General features: G+C 39.8%; 2 protein-coding genes across 5 annotated transcripts; both read left to right on the top strand.

Annotated features, from left to right (window-relative positions):
* The first annotated feature begins 1,998 nt into the window (after positions 1-1,998).
* On the top strand, positions 1,999-12,725 carry LOC143013089 (protein-serine O-palmitoleoyltransferase porcupine-like). 4 transcript variants are annotated; one of them, XM_076166552.1, is made up of 13 exons: positions 1,999-2,287; positions 2,902-3,073; positions 3,637-3,826; positions 4,617-4,660; positions 4,803-4,984; positions 5,827-5,957; positions 6,485-6,610; positions 7,219-7,319; positions 8,030-8,106; positions 8,846-8,909; positions 9,810-9,895; positions 11,152-11,262; positions 11,682-12,725. In XM_076166552.1, exons 2-13 carry the CDS (start codon positions 2,938-2,940, stop codon positions 11,778-11,780), a joined length of 1,347 nt encoding a protein of 448 aa, XP_076022667.1. In that variant the 5' UTR covers positions 1,999-2,287; positions 2,902-2,937; the 3' UTR covers positions 11,781-12,725. The 4 variants fall into 4 exon arrangements, with proteins under 4 accessions (XP_076022667.1, XP_076022668.1, XP_076022669.1 ...); XM_076166553.1 differs by having other exon boundaries at positions 2,003-2,079; XM_076166554.1 differs by lacking the exon at positions 1,999-2,287 and adding an exon at positions 2,442-2,591.
* Positions 12,726-13,368: 643 nt separating this feature from the next.
* On the top strand, positions 13,369-21,897 carry suv39h1b (SUV39H1 histone lysine methyltransferase b). Its single transcript, XM_076166557.1, has 6 exons — positions 13,369-13,626; positions 14,581-14,726; positions 17,648-18,307; positions 19,449-19,595; positions 19,782-19,911; positions 20,301-21,897. The coding sequence occupies exons 1-6, from the start codon at positions 13,608-13,610 to the stop codon at positions 20,432-20,434; spliced, it is 1,236 nt and encodes a 411-aa protein (XP_076022672.1). The 5' UTR covers positions 13,369-13,607; the 3' UTR covers positions 20,435-21,897.
* The last annotated feature ends 1,184 nt before the right edge of the window (positions 21,898-23,081 follow it).

The following is a 23,081-nucleotide window of genomic DNA, read 5'->3' as shown; positions in this document are numbered from 1 at the left end:
TATTCCATTAACCATTTTAACCAAGAACGAAATCTTACATGAATTATCCTTTTATTCTGTTTGTCAATGAGTTGATGTTGTAAATTTGCCCATTGATCTACATCATAAATATTTAACCCAAAATAAGGACGCTGGTTCAAACTCTTTTTTTTTTCTTTCTTTTTTTTATCATTCAGACTTTAATCAAGTGTGTGTGTGTATCTTAATAGAATCATAGGCACATAGAGCGTTGTTCTTCTTGCTTTATTGTCCTGGGGGGCGGCAGTAGCTCAGGACTCAGCTTGGGAACCAAAGGGTCGCTGGTTCGAGTCCCTGTATGGACCAATTGTCCCATTGTGCACAGGAATCTCTTGCTAAGATTGCTATAGTTGTACATTTCCCTGTTGTGGGATGAATAAAGGACTATCTTATCTTATCTTAAGATAGCTTCTATTATTTATCTCCATTCTCCATTCCACTTCTATTACTATTACTATGGGGCGGCAGTAACTCAGTCCCCCGTGTGGACCAAGTAAGTAGACTGGTAGCTGGTGAGTTGCCAGTTTGCCTCCAGAGCACTGCCATGGTACACGTGAGCAAGGCACCAAACCCCCAACTGCTCCATGGGCACCGTAATGCCCATGTGTGTGTGTGTGATATGAGGGGGTGCAAGTTAAATTTCAATTGCATGCAACATGATGATAAATAAAGTATCTTATTGTATCTTATCTATGTCTATCTCCAACTTATGCACTTCAAGCAAGCCAGTTTTCAAGGGGCCAAGCTTGATGATGTGAATGTAAATCAAAGCATGTTGGCATGGGACCGGTTTGGACCTGAATCAAACATTCGCTGCGACTTGGCTGTCGATCTGAGCCTATTTATTCAAAGCTGAGAAGTGCAAAATATCCGGATTTTACCCTGTGAAGCAGAGGCCACCTCAGTACAGTCTTGGAGCACCAAGGTACCTGAGTGCTGCTGATCAAGCTGGAGTCCCAGTAGCATGGGCGAGCATGCTGACAGTCAGTCACAGGGGAAGGGAAGAGATGGCCATGTCCGAGCCACTCTTGCCACCAAATCGATGACTGATGATTAAGCTCCTTTCTCCAGGTGCAGAAGTGACAGAACAAGCCATTCTTGGCTCCTAGATGACAGCAGAGGTCGAAACATTGAAAATAATCACACCTGAAATTCATGCAATTCGTAAAAATACATATAAAAACCTCCAATATTAATATGGGCAAATATATAAATCTAAATATTTTATATTTTATTCACTTTAATAAGTAAAAACCTCAAATAATATTTTAATATGTACTGGAAAACTGAAAGTGTTGATAACGTTTATTTGAATAGGCGCCTTCCAATTTGCAAGTTATTAACCATTACATGTTTTGCTTCATGTTTTCACATTTGGGCTGCATAATCCGTTCTATGGCAATTCTGGAGGAAGAAATATGATAACATAAATAAGTATGTATGTGGGTGATACACAAACAGGTGTGTTTCTACCAACGCTCAGAAAGCTTATAGTTAGAGCCAGGCTTGCCTAGTTATGCTGCTACAGGCCTACACTGCTGGGGGACTTCCCATGATGCACTGAGCTCCTCTCTCCTCCTCCCCTCTCTTTCTGTAGAATAGAATAGAATCTGTATTGGGTCAAATCACACATGCAAACATGGCAATCTGAAATTTGTCTTGCGTGCCCCTCTTACACACACACACACACGCTTTTCACAGAGGGGTCAGCGCAGGAGAGCCATGATACGGCGCCATGTGGGCTCTGTTTGTGAAGTGCCTTGACATACCGTAAAAAAGACAACATCTGGCTGAGTTTCATTACTCTAATGTCCAATAAGAAACATATTAATGTGAAAATACTTGAAAATGAAGGTTGGGATGCTACTTTAAGTTACTGTTTTCCTTTTCAACGTATTATTTTCTCACAGGGGGAGCTGTGATTGATTGGTTTAATGAGTTAACTACATTACCCATAATCCCCGGCGACTCTGACGTGTTTAAAATTGAGACAGCACTCGAATGTATAGCAGCTATCCTTCCTCCTCTCGTCATTCACACTTCAGTCTCATTTGTATTTAGGTAAACATTAACTTGTGTATTTTCTTCAACATTCCTCCGCCACCCTAGGGTGTCATTTCCCCCTGTAGCGTGCCGGGGATCTGCTGCTTTGTTAGCCTTCGTTAGCACTTACTCTCCCTTTGATGGAAGCGTGTGCCTTGCTGGATAAAAGGCTGTTAAATTGGGTTTGGTCAGCAGCGTCGTGATACCGATGAAGCCTGATTGCAAGGTTTGTGTTTTGTCAAGCCTTTTTACGTTAACAAGTTTTTGAAGCTTCCTTCGTAGTAAAGTTCTCAGGGTTATTAGATGTAGTTTTTTTTGGCCACTGGGGGGCAGTGCTACGTGGATTAGCCGGTTTGTTGCAGAAGAAGTAGAAACTTAAGAAGAGGAATGAAGAAGAAGAACGCGTAAACACCAGCACTGAGCCGCGTTGCAGTCAGAATGTTTTGGTTCAATGGGGGTACAAAGAAGTACCGTCCATTTACCGAAGTATCTGCAAGTACGGAAGACTTGTCCCAGAATCAGTAGTCTGGGTACGGTATTGCCCTTTTCTGTCCTTATAAGAGTTAGGGGGTGAAAATCCATAGAGAAAGATGGAACAACTTTTGGCGCTCAATAAGTTTTTGACTTTACCGAAACGTCTCTCAGGCTTAGTTAAACAACTTAGTAAGGAATGTTTGACTCTCTCGTGTATGTCAACGACCTTTCTTTGTAGCATATCTGACACGTTTAATGCTTCTCTCTTCTCTCTCACTTTGTACGTACACTCATTTGTATTTGTACACTGTTAAAATCCCTGAAAAACCCGTGAGTAGTAACCTACATGCATGTCTGTCTTTACAGGGACCTGTGTGTATGTGTGTGTGAGAGACATGCAGGATGGATCTTTCTGACAGGCTGGATGTGTGGCTGCAGCTTGCAGAGAGCTGCGGCCTCAGCACGCTCCAGCAGGGCGTGCAACACATCTGGATCCTGCTGGTGCTCTGCCTGCTCTGCAGATTCAGCCTCAGGCTGGGTGAGATGGACAAACACACACACCCACACCCAGAAAGTATGAACTCTGACCAGGATGCTTTTGTTAGAATGATCCCTCTGCAGCTTCAGTCCACTGCATATTTGAAATTTTAGGCATTGACAAATACATGTTTTCCGTCAACTTCTGTCCAATTGATTTCAGTTTTAATGAATTTGTCAAGAAATAAACTACAGACATTGTATGTTTTGATAGGAGATGGAAACCCCCATCCCAACTGCAAATTCTGGGAGTCTGTGTCCCAAAAAAAACAAATGATTGACACTAGCAGTGAGGCATGAGAGTTAGTCACTCTGCGGATGGAATTTAAACTATGAAGGTTGTAATTCCTATATACATTCGTTTAGAGGTTACAGAAGACACAGAATTCTTGTGAACTCCTCCCCTCAGCAAGAGTGGATGTTTGTGTACAAAGTTGTAATGTGCATGCATGCTTTTACTAATTATGTGCAACTGCATAGTTACAACTGTACTGTATGTGTGAAGAAATCATTTTTTCATCATAAGAGTTTCATTGCATGTGAAAGTTGAAACTGTATTTGCAGGTCTATCCAGTATGAAACACATTGTTTCAATGCTGTGTGGGGCGTGTGGACTGTTCCTATTCTTTGATCACAACATGCTGTGGGTGGTCCTGCTAGCTGTGCTGTGTTACCTTGTTCTGTTTCTCAGCCAGCACTCCAACAGTAGAGGCCTCTTGCTCTCAGCACTCATCCTCATCTACCTCCTTACTGGGTAGGCACGCTGGAGTTTGTCTGTTCAACTGTTTTTGTGTTTATCAAACACATTCAGTGAGGAAGCGGCACTTCCCTCACACTTTCATTTCACCTTTATTTATAAAGCACGAGATCACAACAAAGGTTATTGCAAGGCACTTTACATACAGAACATTTAAAGAAACTCAACATTCCCCCATTTGGCGACCACGGCAAGGAAAAACTCCCCTTTAACGGGAGGACACCTCAAGCAGACCCGGGTCCTAGGTGGGCGGCCATCTGTCTTGACCAGTGGGGTTGAGAGAAGAAAAGAGAGGAGCGAGGGAGAGAAGGAAAGCAAAAGGAGAGGGAGAGAGAGGCACATTTACAACAATGGTAACAGCAATGGAAGTATGACCAATGATAATAATAATAATTACAGTAATGATGCATGAGATTCATTTCCTAGGTCCACACAAACAATGGTAATGGAGTTAATTTTTGAAACACAGAACCCTAATCTAACCTGTCATGAAGGGAAAATTGTTCAAAGGCCTGTTGCTGGGCTTTGTTGTATTATGTTTTAAACTGGATTTGGCTCCTGTGTTAGTAATCTGTATATCTGATATCTAAGATTACTCAAATAACTGGTCAGATAATGTAGATGGAAAGTTTAAGCTTCTGACCTCTGCTCAGCATCTCTCTGTGCGACAGGACTCAAACAGTGAGAGACGGAGACACTGACCACCTGTCTAGAGCAGCTCAGTTTACATGGTCTAATGTTTCACTTTGAACAATTTTGTAATATTTTTCTCCTTCCTTTTTTTCAGAGAGTTGCATTTAATTGACATGGTGACCTGGAATAAAATTAGAGGTGATAATGTCGAATGTCATAATACAATGTCCTGTTTTACAAAATAGAAACTAAGGAGTCCAACTTTTCCCTCTTTGAATCAGGGTCATGGCTGATGTCCAATGTTTTCCATGCACATTAATTTTGTGTGTGTCTGGAACAGGCGCCCAGATGGTCGTGGCCATGAAAGCCATTTCTCTGGCCTTTGACATGGACAGAGGGACAGTAACCTGTCTGCCATCCCCTTTTGAGTTCCTGGGTTATATTCTCTTTGTGGGCACTGTTGTCTTTGGCCCCTGGATCAGCTTCTCCAGTTATCGGGAAGCAATTGAAGGAAAGAAACTGGTGAGTAACAAAGCTTCTGCATGTTTCTCTTGATGTAATGCATTATCAGAATGTTATCAAGCCTCTGTGGGGGTCACGTGGTGGACGCTAGATCAATCACAGCCTCCACTGAGACCAAGCTCAGACACAATATTTCTCATTCCAATAATAAATGTTCCAAGGATAAATAAATGAGCTAAATAAGTTACTTATTACCTTACCTTACTTCCAAACCATTTCTATGCTGCTGAATCTCAGCTGCAAGTTAGTGCTTGTTACATGATTCTCTGGTATTTGTTTCTCGACAGGAATTCCATTAATGCGCCCCCACTCCAAGCAGATATTTTAGTCCACCTGACCCATTTAAAAAAGCAAATTATTCATTTATTCACGCTAATTTACTAATTGTCCTTGTGATATGTGGTAAATGATCTCATTGCAGTCAAAGTATATCCTTAGTTATTGATAATACATTTTAGGTTTTTCTCAATGAAGAAAAGAATTTCACAAGATCTAATGTTAGAAATAGAAAGAGTCACAAAGAGGATCACTAACTCATTATTTTAAAGGCTTTAAAGGATCATTTGCTGAAGGTTTCACTGGGAACTGATTTTTTTGGGCATCCTAATCAAATCCGCAATGTTGCTTCTTTGGTCACTACCCAGAGCTCATGACCATAGGTGAGGGTTGGAACGTAGACCGACTGGCAAATCTTTAGCTTCACCTTTCGGCTCAGCTCCCCTGTTATTTTTAATACTCTCTGCTAAATTTACCAATTTTGGCTACGATAGCCTGAGGTTCTTGGTAGCATGCAAGAAACACATCAGAGTAGGTGTGATGTTACTGTGTGGTTTGTTCTTCAGAGCTGGTCGTGGTTCCAGAACTCATCCCTCAGTCTATTGAAGAGTCAGATCTGTCTGCTGATCTCCACCTGCGTCGCCCCATACCTGTTTCCCCTTTTCATACCCATCCAGGGAAACCAAGTCACAAGCAAGTAAGGACAATTGCTCATACTGCTGGAATTCAATACAGAGTCCTTGAGTATAAGGAAGTTGTTAGCTCACTGTATCATCACTAGATTTAAGCTTAACTGATATGTATGTAAACACAAACCATTATACTTGTATGAGCCTGTTTAAGATTTAAGAAACTTTATTCTAGTCATTTTGCATGCAATTCGCAGCAAACACAAACACATGCGCTACAGAGCGCAGGGCAGCCATTCTACAATGCTCGTGGAGCAGTTGGGGGTTCGGTGCCCTGGAGGCAAACTGGCAACTGACCAGCTACCAGTCCACTTACTTGGTCCATATGGGACTCGAACTGGCAATTCTCCGGTTCCCAAGCTGAATCCCATATATATATATATATATATATATACACACACACACTGCATATATATATATATCAATGTTCACTGTGCTGCTGGCTGCACTTTATTGTGGAATGAAAGGTTGTAGTCTGCAAAAAACATGTTGAAGTATGTGTGTGATTGAAATGTGGCTGTGGTTTGTTGTACAGGTGGCTGTATGCCTATGAGAACGCTGTGTCATTCCACTTCAGTAACTACTTTGTGGGCCACCTGAGTGAAGGCACAAGCATGCTGGCTGGAGCAGGCTTCACTGAAGAAAAAGACAACATTAAGTGGTGAGTTCAGCTGGTTCAGTGACCATAATTCACTGTAATTTCCCTCGGGATAATAAACTTTTTTATCTTATCTTGTAAGCCAGTAGTATTAGAAAATGTGTAATAATAATTAATATTTCAAGAAAGGTCCACATGTTATGTGAGTAAAGTCAGTTGAGAAAACAGTGTGTGGCATTGTAGAGTTGTGGAATTGAAGTGTGTGTTGAATTGAAGTGGTTAAAAATGAAAACCATTGTGCTCAGGCTCAATGTTTCAACTTTTTCTTGAAGTTGAATTTATTCTCAAAATCTCTTTAGTATACATTTTGTTTGAACAGTGACCCTACTACTCCATCCTAGTGACAGAAGGATTCTGTGGTGGTATAATATAATTATGATAATGTTTATGATATGACCTGGTCTAGGAGTAATCAGGACCCAACATAAAATGTGACTCTCCACATGGTCCCACTCCCAACGAAGGTTGTGACAAACGTGTAAAATGAAAATATGCAGCCGTTTATTTTCTTCAAATGTTTTTTATTTAAAGGCAGGATAGAAAACCTGCTTGATAGCTGTCCTTGTAGGTCTGGAGACTACCGCTGTACAGTATGTGTAATTGTTTTGCAGGGACATGAGTGTTGTTAAGCCCCTCAGTGTGGCGATGCCTCGCTCAATGGAGATGGTGGTGACAGCCTGGAACATCCCCATGTCCCGCTTTCTCAAGACCTGTAAGCACCAACTTCTACTAACCTCTGATTTCTGGGACAGAAAACCCACATTATTGTTGACATGCTTGCAGCAGGGCATTTCATTGATATAAGGACTTAATCAATATTGATTTGTGTTTTTATTACTCCACTAATTAATGTGACTTGTGTGGAATCAATGTGGAAAAAGCACTAAAATGTGTTTCTATTAAATCTTCTTTTTAAACTGAAAAGGAACATTACTGAAAGACAGAACTGTTTAAAGAGATGTGTGACCTCACATGTCAGTGCATGAGTAGTATTTTGAGTTGACATGTGGTAGTAGCAATGACGTTAGCGTAACTACGGAGATGGCAACAGCACTATTAGTGGCTGTAGGGTTTGTTAGTGCTACCTAGTTATCTAATCTTTTCAAGGTAAAGCACTGCCTGGACTTTTTAAATTTGCTTTTGGATTCCCTTAACTTCAGCAAGGTGACATCCCCTATATAACAGTACAATGTAATGAAAGCATATCAAATCCTGGCTTTGTTTTGTTGGACTGTGTCAGACGTGTTGGTAAATTCTGTTTTGAATTGAGGACAAACAAATTGTTTCCACTTGGTTTGTAACATGAGAATTTGTCTAATTAAGCACAGATAAATAACTATTGTATTCACACATTGTATGAGTTATCTACATGTAAATGTACTTCATCTTACTAGAGTTTTGTGTTGTTACTGTGTTTCTCAGATGTCTTCCGAAATGCATTGAAGCTTGGGACATTTCCAGCTATCCTGCTGACGTACACGGCCAGTGCATTACTGCATGTCAGTAGCATGACACACACTTCTACTACCATTGTAGCAGAAAATCCTGTTTTGAAAGCCTAGAATTTTTTTTGCAAATATCCCAAATAATACCTTAGAAGCTTTGTAAAAGTAATAGATTTTTTTTATAATTGTTGTGATCATTATGCTTTATATTTAAATGCAGTTGACCCTTCCTTAAAAGATATGGTAGAATGTTGCAGGACAGCAATGAAACATACATACACACAATTTAGCTGTTCCCCAGTGCCATTTTCACTCCAGGTGTTTTGACTTGGCTTATTACTTTATACACTTTTAAACCTCATATGTTAAATATCATGTACTGCTTCAATTTTGATCAAAACATTTCTTTTTTAAGGTTTAACGTTTTTAAGTTGTAAGTTAAATAGCTGGTCTGCATGTAGGTACTGTACTTGCACATAAGACTTCTGCCAGGATCAGCTTGTCACTGCTGATGATAGTGATCTACAACACATCGGCACAAATAGTTGAAGTGGTTTCTTTGTTGATAAGTGTGACAAGTGTGCACTAACCTCAGTCTATTAATACCCAATACTCTTTATCCTCTAAAGAGGTGTGGATGTTTAGGAGTAGCAGCAACTTACCAGAATGAAGACATTTCACTGTTCTTTACACTAATGTGTCAGATGTACCTTTGGAAATCTGCATTGTTAGAGAAATATGTAGGGGCTATTGTGTAACATGCTGAATGACTTCCTGTCACTATGTGCTTCAGGGTCTGAGTTTTCACCTCGGTGCTGTTCTGCTTTCGCTGGGCTTCATCACCTACGTTGAACACGGTATGAATAACATTCCTTTTTCAGGCTCTGTGCAGTGCATCAATGATTTGAACACCACTGCTCACCCAGTATGCTCAGGTTAGAAGAGGTGGTATAGCACTAAAGATAATTAATGTGATATAGCGTAAATAACGCCAAATGAATGTTTCATCATGAGTCATCACAATAGCAGTGTTCAAATTCCAGGCCTAGTTGCTTATCCTGTAATAGTTTACGATAATCTGTGTACTTGGGAAAATGAGTGCTTTGGTGGTCCATAGAGAGTAATTATAATGACTCCTGGTTCAGTTTTGAATACAAAGCCAGGTATTGAAAGACATCAAATGTACGGCGGTCAATCTCTGTACAGGTAAATTGATTTGAGTAGATGGCGGTGATCCCACCTCCTCTCCTGTCCTATCAAATTGAGTAACAGATGTTGCAGGACAGACTCTCCTTTGTCATTGCAGCAGCAATATCACCTTTTGAACCAGAAATACAAAATGTAGTTTTTCAGTTAAAGTAGTTCGGACTGACAACTCTTATCTATGAGTGATCAGGCATCAAATTTAGAACAGGTGTACATTTTTTGAAAACAATAAAGCTGATCAGTTAAAACATGAATTGTGATTGTTTACATATAAGCATAGGTAAAAGAGAATTTTCTTATTACTGCTTACTGTTTGATTTGCATTTTAGCTCAGAGGCAAAAATTCTAAATTCTAAATTAATTGGTTGAATATAACCTTCAAAAAACCGTAAGAGCCGTTAGCGGCAATTGTCCACAAATCGAAACATAGAGCTCACTGAAAATACGTCTGCTCTCTCCCAGAGTGACCTTACAGTAAACAATAACATGTGCACCTAAGGTGGAAGGGTTAATGAAGGCTGGTTTCACCTGGTTTCTTCCTCTCTCCTCAGTTCTGAGAAAAAAACTTGCAGCCATTTTCAGTGCTTGTATCCTGTCCAGAACTTGCTCCCCTGACTGCAGCCATCAGCACCAGAAGGTACAGAACCTGCAAGATTAATCTTTTCATTCTGTGCCTAAACAGTATAGACAAGCACACAAGTCTATATTCCTCTGCAAGGTATGCACACATTGCACTTTCACTGTGTCTCTGTTTGCTTCTAATAAAACTAAATTCTCCATAAAGGGGAGATTTTCCCTGCTATATTCCAAAGAACTTGTTAACCTTTGTTGTTATTGGGCGCTATATTAATAAAGTTAATTTGAATACAGCAGTGGTTCCCAAACTTTTTCTGCAGGCTCCCCCTTTGTAGACAAGAAAATCTTTGCGCCCCCCAAACCCACGCATACTCACACACATACACACACATCTTTAGCTTCCAAACTCCACTGGAATTTATTTGAAACATTGTAATGCATAAAACTGCAACTTATTATTCAACAAAACAAAATAAATAAAAAAGTGTCAAATCACCTTTATAGTGGAATTATTAAAAGTCTAATGGTGTAATACTGTGTAACTTTTACTGTGCAATTTTTGCATTTCTGCTTTCAACAAATCTTCTCTCTTGTTGCGCCCCCCCTGCAATACCTCTGCGTCCCCCACTTTGGGAACCACTGGAATACAGTAATCTAAGGCTGTATCCCGACTTACTTAGATACATTTCACATTTGATGTGGAAGAAAATAGACTGCGTGGAGTGAAAATAACCGGCAATGACAAACCTGAAGCCACATTTGCAGATGGGCCACCTCAACATTTATGCGAAGATAAAGCACAACTTGTAGATGCCAGCAAAACCTAACTTGTATCATCCTTAACGTATCAAATAATCTTCTAAAATACGATACAACTTTGGAATGAAAACAATGCACTAGTTTACTTAATGTCACACATATGCCAGGAAAACTTAGAAAAGTTTTGTAGAGATAACTTAGATTTTTGTCTCTGAGTGAGAGAGACAGAAAGAGGAGTTCTAGATGTTATTTCGGATTTTGTTTGGGCATAGAACAAAACAGTATTGTACGAATTTTGGGCCATTGGTAAATGTTGTGGTGTGAACACAAATCCAATTGTTTACCTTTTTCCCTGTATCATAACAAATCAAAAAAAATCACAAGTTTGAATACAGCCTAATTAGATAGTTTCACTGACAACTGATGACACTGGCAAGAAGTAATCAATCGCATATACAAGAAATGTTGGTTCTCTCTCATTTGCACTCAAAAAATGTATAATTGTTATCATCATCAGCATGGAGACTTCATCAATGCATTGTATGTTTCGGTCTGTAGGAGTACTGGGTGATGCTGCTTAACATATTCTTTAGCCTTCTGACCATCTTCCACCTGACCTACCTGGGCTCCATGTTTGATCCTGGAGTGGATGAGCAGGAATTAGAAGAGGTGAGAGAAAATGTGTTCTCCTCTCAGTATGAAATTGACACATGGGGCCAGTACGAATGTTTTGCAGTTTTTCCTCCAATGAGTCAAATTGCACTTTTCTGTGTTTATTAATGAGCCACACTGAGACTTATCTGCCAAATCACAGACAAGCAGCTGCGTTTTGTTTACCCTAAGTATTTGAATTTAAGAGAGTATTGGATGACATACCAATGAGCATGCAGTTATATGTTTTTGAGATTTGTTTTGCTCAGGGTGCTTTCTACTAAATCCTCTGAAGTCAGCACTTTTTTATTTCCATTTCCCATTTTTCAATCTGAAGCTTCAATTTCAGAAAATACAATGCTCCAGACCTACTGCAATGCTTATGAATCATAACAGACTGAGGAAAAAAATGCCATCCACTCTGTCTGTCTCTGCAGGGTTACGCAGCCATTCACACCATCCAGAGGTGGTCAGAACTCAACTGGACAAGTCACTGGGTTGTCTTTGCATGTTGGGTCTTCTATCGTTTAATCTAGTGATGTTGCTGAAGCACAAAGAACAACATAGCAGATAACAGATATCAATAGAGAATCCAACACATGTTTTTTTGGCAGTGGACAACATCGTCACATATCATTGTTGAATTGTTCCTCAATAAAGGAACAAAGGAAAGAAGAATGAAGGTGGAATTTAAGTCTGTACCAAAATAAATTTCAATTGAAACCAAAAAGGAAATGGTGATACGAGAAAATATTGAAAATATTGCATGTAGTGGAAGGATGTAAGACATAAAACAAGTTAAAGCTCTTCGTAGGACTTATTTGGCTTTCACTTAAATGTGTTGCTTTGGTTACACTAACAACAATAATTCATCCAAAAGCAATCTTGTTGATTGGTACCCGTCATTTTGTTGGTTTTACAGCTGTTTAACATAAATACATCTTCTGTGAATATTTCTATTTGTATTTCTCTGTATTATGGTTAACCTTTTTACTTTTTTTTTTTTTTTTTTTTTGTTACTATTGCATATCATTTATCATTTAGACATTTATGTTTTTAAAGCACATTTTTGTGATGAAATGCAACCAGCCTGGTCAGGACTGAATGACTGTCTGTGTGAAAGAAAATCGTTTTTTGTGTCATTTAGAGGGAAAATAAACAATTTGTTTGTTAGTTGGAACGTTTTTCACCTGTTAGACATTAAATACACGAGAGCAATCAGCACTGCACCCCAGCTCACTGTCTAGGCAACACCAGTAGCATCACATTGGCATAACCCGGACAGGACCTCGAGGGTCTCAATTCAAATAAATACACACACACAAATATATTTGTGTGAATTAATTCACAGACATTTAGGGATCAACACAGTGCTTTAAAATCAGCGCAAAGACTTCTGAAATGCCATTTCTGATTAACTCCTATTTTTAACCTCAAATGTACTTGAAACTTCTGTGACCTATAGGTGATGCATAACTACAACTTGCATCATGAGAAAAATTATGAATTTCTTGTCTGTAAAAAGATTATTTTCCTATCAATTCCAACATTGTGTTCTGTAATTGGTGTGCTCATCTGAAATATATATACCTATAAAGGTGTATATATATATGTGTGTGTGTGTGTAAATATACAGAGATCATCAATTTAACCTGATCAGATCTGTGAGTGAACCACAATTACATGCACTATGTAGCTGAAAATAACTTTCTGAAACTTATGTTACCCATGTTCATTTCCTGCTGGGATTATTGCTGTAATTCTAAGAGGTGGTGAAAATTGAAATACAACAATCATTTATAGTTGAGGAAAAGTTACAACGTATAAAAGTTTAACGATAATAGTTCAAGAAAACAAATACAAAATATAAAAGCAGCTTCAAACACCTGAACACTTTAGACTGGGAGTATGTAAAACAAAACAGCGGGGCTTTAAACCGTTGTTATGATTACTAATATGTATAAAGGAAGACGGTTCACATGATGTCATCAGCACAAACCAGCACTAACTAAGTTCACTCGTTTAAAGCCAGTTCTTTCTCCTTTTTGCACGAAACATCCGGTTCATACCAAACGAAAGCAGACCGTTCATCTTGACAAGAGAAAAGGGAAGTTAGGGCTCCTTTTTTTTTCCTCTCGATTTCGTTTCAAAGCGACACATTAAAAAGAACGAACGGGACACGGAACCAGTCCGTAATTTGTAATAAATATCACCTAAAGTAAAGCAGCGCGACACGTGACCAAACGTCAACCGATAACGTGATAGATAAACGGCGTCTATCCAATCAGGAGCGTCCACAGACTATTCTGCCGTCTCGTCCTTACCAATACTGTTTCTCCTATTTTGGCGGCTGTGTGGTAAAGATGGCGGAGGATTTGAAAGGTAAACTATGGCAATAAATGTTTTTAAAAGTTGTGTAACTGTGCTTATGAGTAAGTGTGCACTAATTGTAAAACATCTGAAGTCTCTGAACACATTTTACTTTTCCAGAATTTGACAGAACATTAGCTACAACCAGAACAGTAGCGGCGATCGTGCGATTATTTCAAATGGTGTCTGTGTTGTTGTCTGAAGTGCATGTGCAGTTGATGGCAGCGTCTATGTGAGGAATTAATTTGCTCCAGAACCCGTATCATTGTTTTGGTTCGGTATAGAATCTGTGAAACCACCGGGAGAAGCCCTATGATCTAGTAAAGTAACGCTACGGTCGTCCTACTAGTAGCTGTAGCATTTTAGCGGCTAAACTTACCACGTAAATATTTAAACGGCGCTTTGGTGTGAGATGTTTGTTATTACACTCATAAAACAATAGGAATGACTCGGTATCGTTTCCACAGGACTACTTTTTGATATGGATATAATAAAAAAACAAAGGGATTATGAAGACTTTGTAAAAGTGGCGCTTTGTTCCGCTAAACGTGAACAGTTAAGTCTGCTCACGTCCACTAACGAGATAACTTCAATAAGGTAATATTCAAAACACATTATTTACAATTGGATACAATAGTTCAACAGGCCCTGACAGATTGTGTTATATTTTGTGTATATTTGCCTTGAAAATGTATTGCACAGCAGAATATGAAGAGGATTAGTGATCAATTGCTATTGCTATTATTATTATTATTAGTGTTATTACTGTTGTTACAGGATGTTGGATATACATATCGTCTATCTATCTATCTATGTCTATCTATGGATACTGCTACTTAGGCCTACAATTAACTTTGCATATTGGTACTGTGTTTCTTGTATTGATGCCATGTTGTTACTGAAAGAAATGATTTCCCTTTCTTAATTCTCCCTCCCTCCCTAAATTATGAATTTTGTGCGGGTCAGATTGCAGTGTACCCTGTAAACTGCCCTGGGAGGAGCTGGAGGCCCTGTGTCGCTGTGAGACGCTCCATTGTAAAGAGCTTGGAGTGAACAGAGCCAATGTGAATGAGTACGAGGTGGAATTCCTCTGTGACTACAAGAAGACTAAGGTGAGGCTTTATTAACATAACGCATTACTGTTACTGTTTTTGTTATTACTGATAACAACTTATCTCTGGTACACTTGTAAGTCAAGTGTATTTGCGCACTGTATAGTACATGCAACACTTCATTTGTGTTTGGAGTGTGACACTGTGCTTAATATCTTGGTAATGCAGAGGAGTACACTATGAAGGATGGTTTGCAGACACTGTTAATTTGTTAAAAATAATACTATTGTCTATCAAGACGTTAAGTGGACACAGGCTTTGCCAATCAGAGTCTGTGCACCATCACATAAAAGGGACAGTGATGTGGCACAGTCCAGCATATGTTGGGTTCTTGAGTATTTCAGTTTAGAGCCTAGGTCACCAACAGGCAGACAGCGGTCCGGGTCTGTACCCAGAAGCCGTCCCATACGGACCCGGACCTACAGCCGAAACAGAGGGCTATGATTTAAACGGCTTCTTCTATAACCTGTGCCGCTTTTGTAGCTTTTACGGTAATGGTTTTGTGAGGAAAACATACAGAGCAATTGCATGCGAGTTAAGTCATCCCACGTGATACTACTCAGCCAATCAAGTTTGTGCATTCCACGCAGTAAACATTGCAACTCTACAGTTTAGACAGGTGAGAGAGTTAAAGGGAAGTTAAAGACGGTAGAAAGAAAAAAGAGCTATACATGTAAGAAAAAACAAAAAGATATACAGACGACTGAGCCGGAGAAAGTTCAGAAACAGAGGAGTGAGACGGAGAAAGGGACACAAAAATGGCGCCCTCCAAAAAAATAAAAGGGGACAGCCAAAATATAGCATTTGATCTGGAATGGACAGTCATTTCTGTTCATACTTCCCACTGGGAGCACTAAACCAGTGTGTCTCATATGTTCAGAAACGGTGGCACTTATTACACTAAATTAATTTATTTGAATAGGGACAGGTATGTAACATAAACAATGCCACACGTCATGTGCAGCATTTATAACCTGAGCTAATTTGCAATGCCCGTCCTTAGAGGGGCCTTTTTAATACATGAAACATGAAGACAATTCACAAGAGACAGTAAAATATCGTTCCAGGCTCACCATGTGTATGACAATGGCCCTGACTACATTCAAGCCCAGATTTAAAATCCTGGCAGGACAAGCTAGATCGCAATTCTCTCACTGAGCAAAAAAGTGGGGGAGTGAGATATAAGAGGGGAAGAAAGTTATACTCAAATATTATTATATATATTATTATTATACAAATATTATATTCAAATGTGAACTGTTCAATTGTTAAGATGTGTTGAGGTTTAGTATCTGTATAATTGATTGATAAGATAGAAGTTTATTATCCCGAGGGGAATTACTGTGCAACAGTTACAGTGCAGAGTACAGTGCAGAATGAGATGGGACCGATATGTTGTTGGGCTTTTTTTTAAGATTAATCTTTTTCCCGATTCGTCGATTAATCCATAGATTACATTTATTACGCAATAAAACAATTATTTCCCCCAAAATAAATGTCAAATTTATCTCATTATTTCAATATTTTCTCTCTTGAAAACAAACAAATGTAACAAAAATTATGCACGGCATTATTCCACAACATATAATAGCCCCGTTACGACTGATAATCTCTGTTTTACAATCCAACATGTTTCTCAATCAATTGAAGCAAAAGATCGAGTGCAATCTGCATTCAACAACAAAAATGTGATATTCAAGTCACTTTCAGAAGAAATAACTGTGCATCCTCAAGGAGGGCAGCCCACCATAAAATCACCTCAAATAGATATTATTATAAAAACGTTCATATAACATTATCATAAATTTAGTGCAATTTGAGTAACAAATTAATAACTGAAACTTGCAATCTGAATCAAATCTCAATTAGAACGCCCAAGCACATACACTCTCTCATCCCTCCCTTGTCTCTCCCTCTCGGGTCTCTGTGTGTTCTGAGTAAGAACGTAGTTCAGCATTCAGCTCACTCGTACGTGACTGTTGTAGTCAACAGATAATATAAAACGGCTGCATAACAGCGCATCATGTAACGTTATGTTAGCAGCGGTCCAGAAATGTCACTCCAAACAGAAACACGTTTGGCGTATTGATCATCCTAGTGTATCATGCTTGGTGTGAGGGGACACAAATTAAACAGAACTTACGTTGCCGTCTTGCTGCTACCTTGACAACACGCTCCGCAATGCTTTTGCTTTAAGTGTTGGTGCAGAGCAGTTGTACTGCTGCGAAAAGTCATTTCTAGTTTGCAGAGCTTTATATTATTTGGCGTCTGTCTAAAATTCGCACACACCACACTTAACACAATTGTGCACAACTCGCAGCTTGTTTTCCGGTTGTTGTTTTTACCTGGCGCAGCAGTCTTACGTCATTACGTATTTTTCTAAATATCAAAAGTTAGGAGTTTCACTTAAAAGTTTGAAATACAAATGGGTAAATTAGATATAAGGCATTCCTCTGCAGTACCTTATTCCAGTATTTGGTTAATCTGGGTTAGGGTTAGGGTAAATGTTGTTTGTAACATGTACAACATGTACAACGTGTCTGTCTTTCTGTCTGTCTGTCTGTCTGCCTGCCTGCCTGCCTGTCTGCCTGCCTGCCTGCCTGCCTGCCTGCCTGCCTGCCTGCCTGCCTGCCTGCCTGCCTGCCTGCCTGCCCGCCCGCCCGCCCGCCCGCCCGCCTGCCTTTTCGAAGGACTTCTCACTTCCATTCTTATATAGTGTTGTGCATCTCGGTCTCTGACGTGTTTTGATTGACACAATCAATGAGCTAACCCTATACAGGGCCAAGCCACTGTGCTTGATATACTGTCCACTGAGTTCTTCACTGTCTGTCTAATGTTTAAAGGTAGAATATCTCCAACTTGTTTAGGGAGGGGAGAGAATATTTTTGACAACACTAAAAGTGTACTGTTGTGTTTTTCAGGAGGAGGAGTTGTACTTGGTCAAATGGAGGGGTTTCCCTGAGTCAGACAACACCTGGGAACCCAAGAGGAACCTTAAATGTCCCAAATTGATAAAGCAGTTTCACCTAGACCTGGATAAGGAGCTGAGGCGTCACAAGAGACGCTCCAACCCCAAAAGGTTGGATAAGGAAGTTTCTTCATTCTTGACCCAGAAAGCAAAACTCCGACAGATTCTCCAGAGCTGGGAGGCGCGTTTGAATGACACCTGCAACCATCCAGGTCGCATTTTTGTCCTGAATGAAGTGGACCTTGAGGGCCCACCCAAGAACTTTACCTACATCAACAACTATAAAGTAGGCCAAGGCATTGTTTTAGATGAGATGGCTGTGGGTTGTGAGTGTAAAAACTGTTTAGAGAGGCCAGTGAGTGGCTGCTGTCCTGGGGCCTCTCTGCACCGCATGGCCTACAACAACCAGGGGCAGGTCCGTCTTAAAGCTGGCCAGCCCATTTATGAGTGTAATTCCCGCTGCTGCTGTGGCCCTGAGTGCCCCAACAGAGTGGTGCAGAAGGGTATCCAGTTTGACCTCTGCATCTTTAAGACGGAGAATAGCCGGGGATGGGGAGTTCGCACACTCCAGCATATTAAGAAGAGCACGTTTGTCATGGAGTATGTGGGAGAGGTAGGTTTTTTAAAATTCCAACAATTGGTGTGTTTTCAGAGAGTTTCAATGTAACAAAATTAAGGATTTCTATATTTTGACTTAACTAAGGTCCTAAGCTCCCCTTGGGTGAGTTACACAGAATGGTGGCATTTCCAAGTCAATGTTTGCCAGCATCCAGCAGAGAGTAAATCCTGAACAACTGCCTATGTGTTAGAAAGAAGTTATTTTTCTCCATGTCTAATGATGTGTGTTAAAAGATAACACACATCACCACAAAATTATCAAATTAATGAGGAAATTTAGTCAATTGGTTGGTAACAAAGAAAACTAAACTTTTTATTGGGATGATAAAGGTGTTTTTTTTTTTTTTTTTTTTAATGGAATGATAAAAACTGTACTTGTACAGCACTTATACAGCACTTATACTCAATTCAATTAAACTTTATTAAGATAGCGCCAAATCACAACAAACTTTAACTCGAGGCACTTTATATAAAGAGTATTTAAAGAAGCCCAACATTCCCCCATAAGCAAGCACTTGGCAACAGCGGCACGGAAAACTCCCCTTTTAATAGGAAAAAACTTCAGGCAGAACCGGGCTCTAGGTGGGCGACCATCTGCCTTGACAGGCTGGGTTGAGAGAGAGACACAGAGAAGAACAGCAAAAAAAATAACTAAAATAATGTAAATAAAGTGAAATAATGATAAATAACTAATCATTAACATAACTAATGATATTGATGCAGGGCAGGGTCTTCATCTCTACAGGACATGCTTCCACAGCAACCTGTGAGACGAGAGAACACAGAAAACTCTGGGGAAGAAGTAGTAGAGTTAGTGGAATGCAGTGGTAATCCAATGTTGTGGATATGCACAGATATCAAAGGGAGGATGCGAGAGGAGCTCAGTGCATCATGGGAAGTCCCCCAGCAATCTAGGCCGATAGCAGCATAACTAGGGGCTGGTCCAAGCAAGCCTGGCCGACCCTAACTATAAGCTTTATCAAAATGTAAAGTTTTAAGCCTACTCTTAAATGTAGATAAGGGTGTCTGCCCGATAACTGAAGGCTCCCCTTCTCAAATTCTGACCAGATTGGGGTAAGAAAATAATGACGTGATTCAGATCCTTTGTTTGAATTTACGGTTTTATCTTCTTCCAGATCATTTCCACTGATGAAGCAGAGAAGAGGGGTCAGGTGTATGACTGTCAAGGATCCACATACTTGTTTGACCTTGACTATGTGGAGGATGTATACACAGTGGATGCGGCTCATTTTGGCAATATCTCTCATTTTGTCAACCACAGTGTGAGTGAAATCGTGAGGGTCTCCCTCTCCCCCCTCTGTCACCCAATCTATAGTATACTGGACCAACTGCAAAATACTTTAATGAAACGTATTTACTCAACAAATGTCACTTCATTTTGTATTATGTAGATTGTATAGATTTTTATGTGAAAGCGCAGCCTGAGTGAATTTTTGTTGTTGTTGTAGTGTAACCCCAACCTGCAGGTATTCAACGTGTTCATAGACAACATTGATGAGAGACTTCCAAGAATCGCTTTATTTTCAACACGGGCCATTCGGGCTGGAGAGGAGCTCACCTTTGACTACAAGATGCAAAGTGAGTGTCATATGATTCATCAGAACTTAGTCATGTTTCAGCTATGGCACCACAGTGGCTTTAACGTGATAATCCTTACTTTTGCAACAAGAAAAGTGTCTCATGAGTGACATCTAATGGTAATAGGGGCTAATCACGGAAATTAGATCTTTGCTAGTGTTATATTCAAGTCTCACATGTAAGTTGCTTTGGATAAAAGCGTCTGCCAAATGTAAATCTAAATGTAGAAAAGCGACCGTATTTCCATGTGAAACCCAGCTGGTGATGTAAACTGAAAGTCCACAACATTTCAAACAAAAAGTCAAGAGGTTCAGCGGTATGTTGAGAAGCTTATGATTTTGATCAAAGTAAGATTAAATTAAATTCACTTATATGACTTTTGTTTCCAGTTGATGCATTTGACACAGAAAGCACCAAAATGGACTCCAGTTTCAGTTTAGCAGGACTTACCAGCTCTCCGAAGAAGAGGATTCGAGTGGAGTGCCGATGTGGATCAGTCTCTTGTCGAAAGTACCTGTTCTGATATTGTACTGCTTGGAATGCTGCACTGTTATCTATGTAAAGATGTGGCAAATTGTACAGATTTTTATATGAAAACTTTCTATGTCCCTTTTGATATAAATGCAAAAATCCAATACTGATGCTGATTTGTGATTGTGACATCCCCACATACATCCACAAGTGATGGATTCAGATAGAACATAACCGGTAGCTTCTTGGTTTCTATGAACTGAATATTTAGGCCAGCTGATTTCTCCCATGTAATGGGGTTCTGAAAGAGCGCAGATAATCAGGTTATTCTGAGATTACAATTGGACAGTCATTTTTACTGTTTATGACCCAAAGAAAATATTGTGTCTAGGTTTTTAATAGTAAACGGTAACGCATAATGTCACAAAGGGGAATTTTAGAATGTGTTGTCTGGAGGTGTCTGAAAAATAATCTTTTAATTTCTGGAAATTCAAAAAAATTATGTTTATACAATTTAAGATCAAGTTTTTAAGCCATTGATGAACTTTGAGGATTTACGGGAATTAGGAACTGAAAGCTCACCTTTACTTTGTCAAGATATTACAGCTGGGCTCACTACCCCTTGTTTTACGAGTTGTTTTTTTATCTGCTCAGCATGACTGTCCTGTCTACTAACTTCTAAGAGCCGTTGGTACTAACACAGAAGACAACCAGAACTGAGCCAATGTGGTTGGATTTGTGTTTGGCCTCTGGTTCTGGACAACAACAAAAATATCATGATCTGGATAGATGCATTACTTTGATACATCTAAATTGTGTTTTATACTTTCCTTTGTGTCACTGTTGTGTACAGTTGGCCAACTTTAGGCCCGATGCCTGTATGCAAAGATTTTAGTCTGTCATTATACTTGTTGTTTTACAAAGACCAATTCCACTGTAAATAAATGGCTGTAAAGTAAGCCGGGCTTTTTCTTTCCTACTGTCATGTAGTTTGCTCTTTTTTAGCACTAGATAGTGGTATTGGCCACGTTAAGGTATCCCCACACAGTCTAACAAATATTTGGAGAGTTGTATATGCACATGCTAGGGACTTAAAGCAATGAATGTTAGGAGGACAGATATGGTGACTGCATCCGTGTTCTTTTGCATATGCATCAAGCTGACTAACCCCTCTAGCCAGCAAATCATATAGTTCTGACTGTGAAATCTCTGTTTTTGCCATAAGAGATCTTTGCTAGCTAAACTGTTACTGATTGTTACAAAAACAAACTACAATGCCATCATTTCATGCAGACTTAAGCCAATGGTTGTTGATCTACTGTTAAGGGTTATCAAAGAAGAAACTACAGTGCCATTTAGCGAAATTTGGTAGTGTTGTACACTACCAAATTTGTTGGGAATTGGGAATCTAAATTCAGTGTTGCTATTTGTCAATAATGCCAGCTTTTGTAATGGTTGTCCATTAACTATACCTTAATAGCTTGCTGTTGAAAGTGATTATAGCTGAATGAAGATTGGGATTGTTACTCAAAAAAATCTTAAACACATGAGAAATGGATTTTCAAATAAGAGATACATCAGTGGCATTCGTTTCTTATTTTTATTTAAATAAATAAACGCTCTTATGCCTCTATCTGTAACCTTTCATGTTAATTTTCAATGGGAACCTTTTTTCACAGAACAACAAAACAACCAAAATAAAATAATTTTCTTCAATGAAAATTCAACTATTCACAGTACATGCCTTGGAGTAGTAAGACAAAAGTGCATAAAGAATGGCTCAGTTTGCTACACTCTGATTTTCCCTGATGCACATAGATACTGTATGTGCTGCCGAAAATGGAGAGCATTTCAGCAGCTTGGGGACAGAGTTGGGGAATTGTGTCGGGGATGAAACGAGGAAACAGAGTCAAACTTGAGTTCAATCAGCTCCATTTGGAGGTTGGTTGGTGCGCGTTCCACGTCAACTGCAAACTGATTACTAAGCAGTCCAAACTTACATTTCTGGGCTTCAAAGTCGACAAAAACTCGGCGTTGAGTACGTAGAGTTATTCAGCAAACTGTGCACTTGGCAACACGGAGGTAGAGATCTGCTCTTTCATGGTTTGGCAGCACGGGAAATGGCTCAAGTTTCCTTGCAGCATACGAGTCTCCCACAGGCACAACTGGGTTTGAAAAGCCCTCACCGCAGCGTACATGTCTGTGATGACACGCACCTGAAGCTGCAGGTTGAGCACATCGAGATGGCTCGTGATGTCACACAGAACGCACTCGCAGAGCATTCTGGGTTGTGTAGTATTAGCGGTGCATGCGCGATATACCGGCAGGCCAGCTCTATTAGACATTTGATATTATCTTGCAGGCCAAATATAATTTGGCCCGCAGGCCTGAGTTTGACACCCCTGCTGTATGGCCTACGTGTTACATTCCAATCCACAGACCATGTGCTTAACTGAAGGGGTAAGGACTCCCTTTGTTCACAAACAAACAAGAAACTACAGATCCCAGGACTACCTAGGAGCCACCCCCTTTTCACACCTTAGACGTTTGGGGTATCTAAGGCCCCCAAATCTCTGACTTCTGTCTGTCCCTGCTGACCATCTGACGTAGATAGGAGACAAGATCCTGCCCTGGACTTTCCAGTCCTTTTAACACAGAACCTCCAACATCCATTTGCTTTCATCTTTTGTCCGACCGTG

The sequence above is a fragment of the Genypterus blacodes genome, unplaced genomic scaffold (genome assembly GCF_046128005.1).
Source record: "Genypterus blacodes isolate CSIRO-AG114 ecotype Tasmania unplaced genomic scaffold, CSIRO-AGI_Gbla_v1 ptg000156l_1, whole genome shotgun sequence".
NCBI lineage: Eukaryota > Metazoa > Chordata > Actinopteri > Ophidiiformes > Ophidiidae > Genypterus > Genypterus blacodes.
Note: the sequence above shows the minus strand (reverse complement) of the source record. Positions and strands in the feature narration are given on the sequence as shown.

Bases quoted from the DNA above. Each gene is read 5' to 3' on its own strand.
- suv39h1b (XM_076166557.1), top strand. The intron at 18,308-19,448 runs GTAGGTTTTTTA...ATCTTCTTCCAG, and splicing joins TCATGGAGTATGTGGGAGAG to ATCATTTCCACTGATGAAGC. The intron at 19,596-19,781 runs GTGAGTGAAATC...TTGTTGTTGTAG, and splicing joins CTCATTTTGTCAACCACAGT to TGTAACCCCAACCTGCAGGT.
- LOC143013089 (XM_076166552.1), top strand. From the start codon at position 2,938: ATGGATCTTTCTGACAGGCTGGATGTGTGGCTGCAGCTTGCAGAGAGC. The intron at 7,320-8,029 runs GTAAGCACCAAC...TGTGTTTCTCAG, and splicing joins GTCCCGCTTTCTCAAGACCT to ATGTCTTCCGAAATGCATTG. The intron at 11,263-11,681 runs GTGAGAGAAAAT...CTGTCTCTGCAG, and splicing joins ATGAGCAGGAATTAGAAGAG to GGTTACGCAGCCATTCACAC.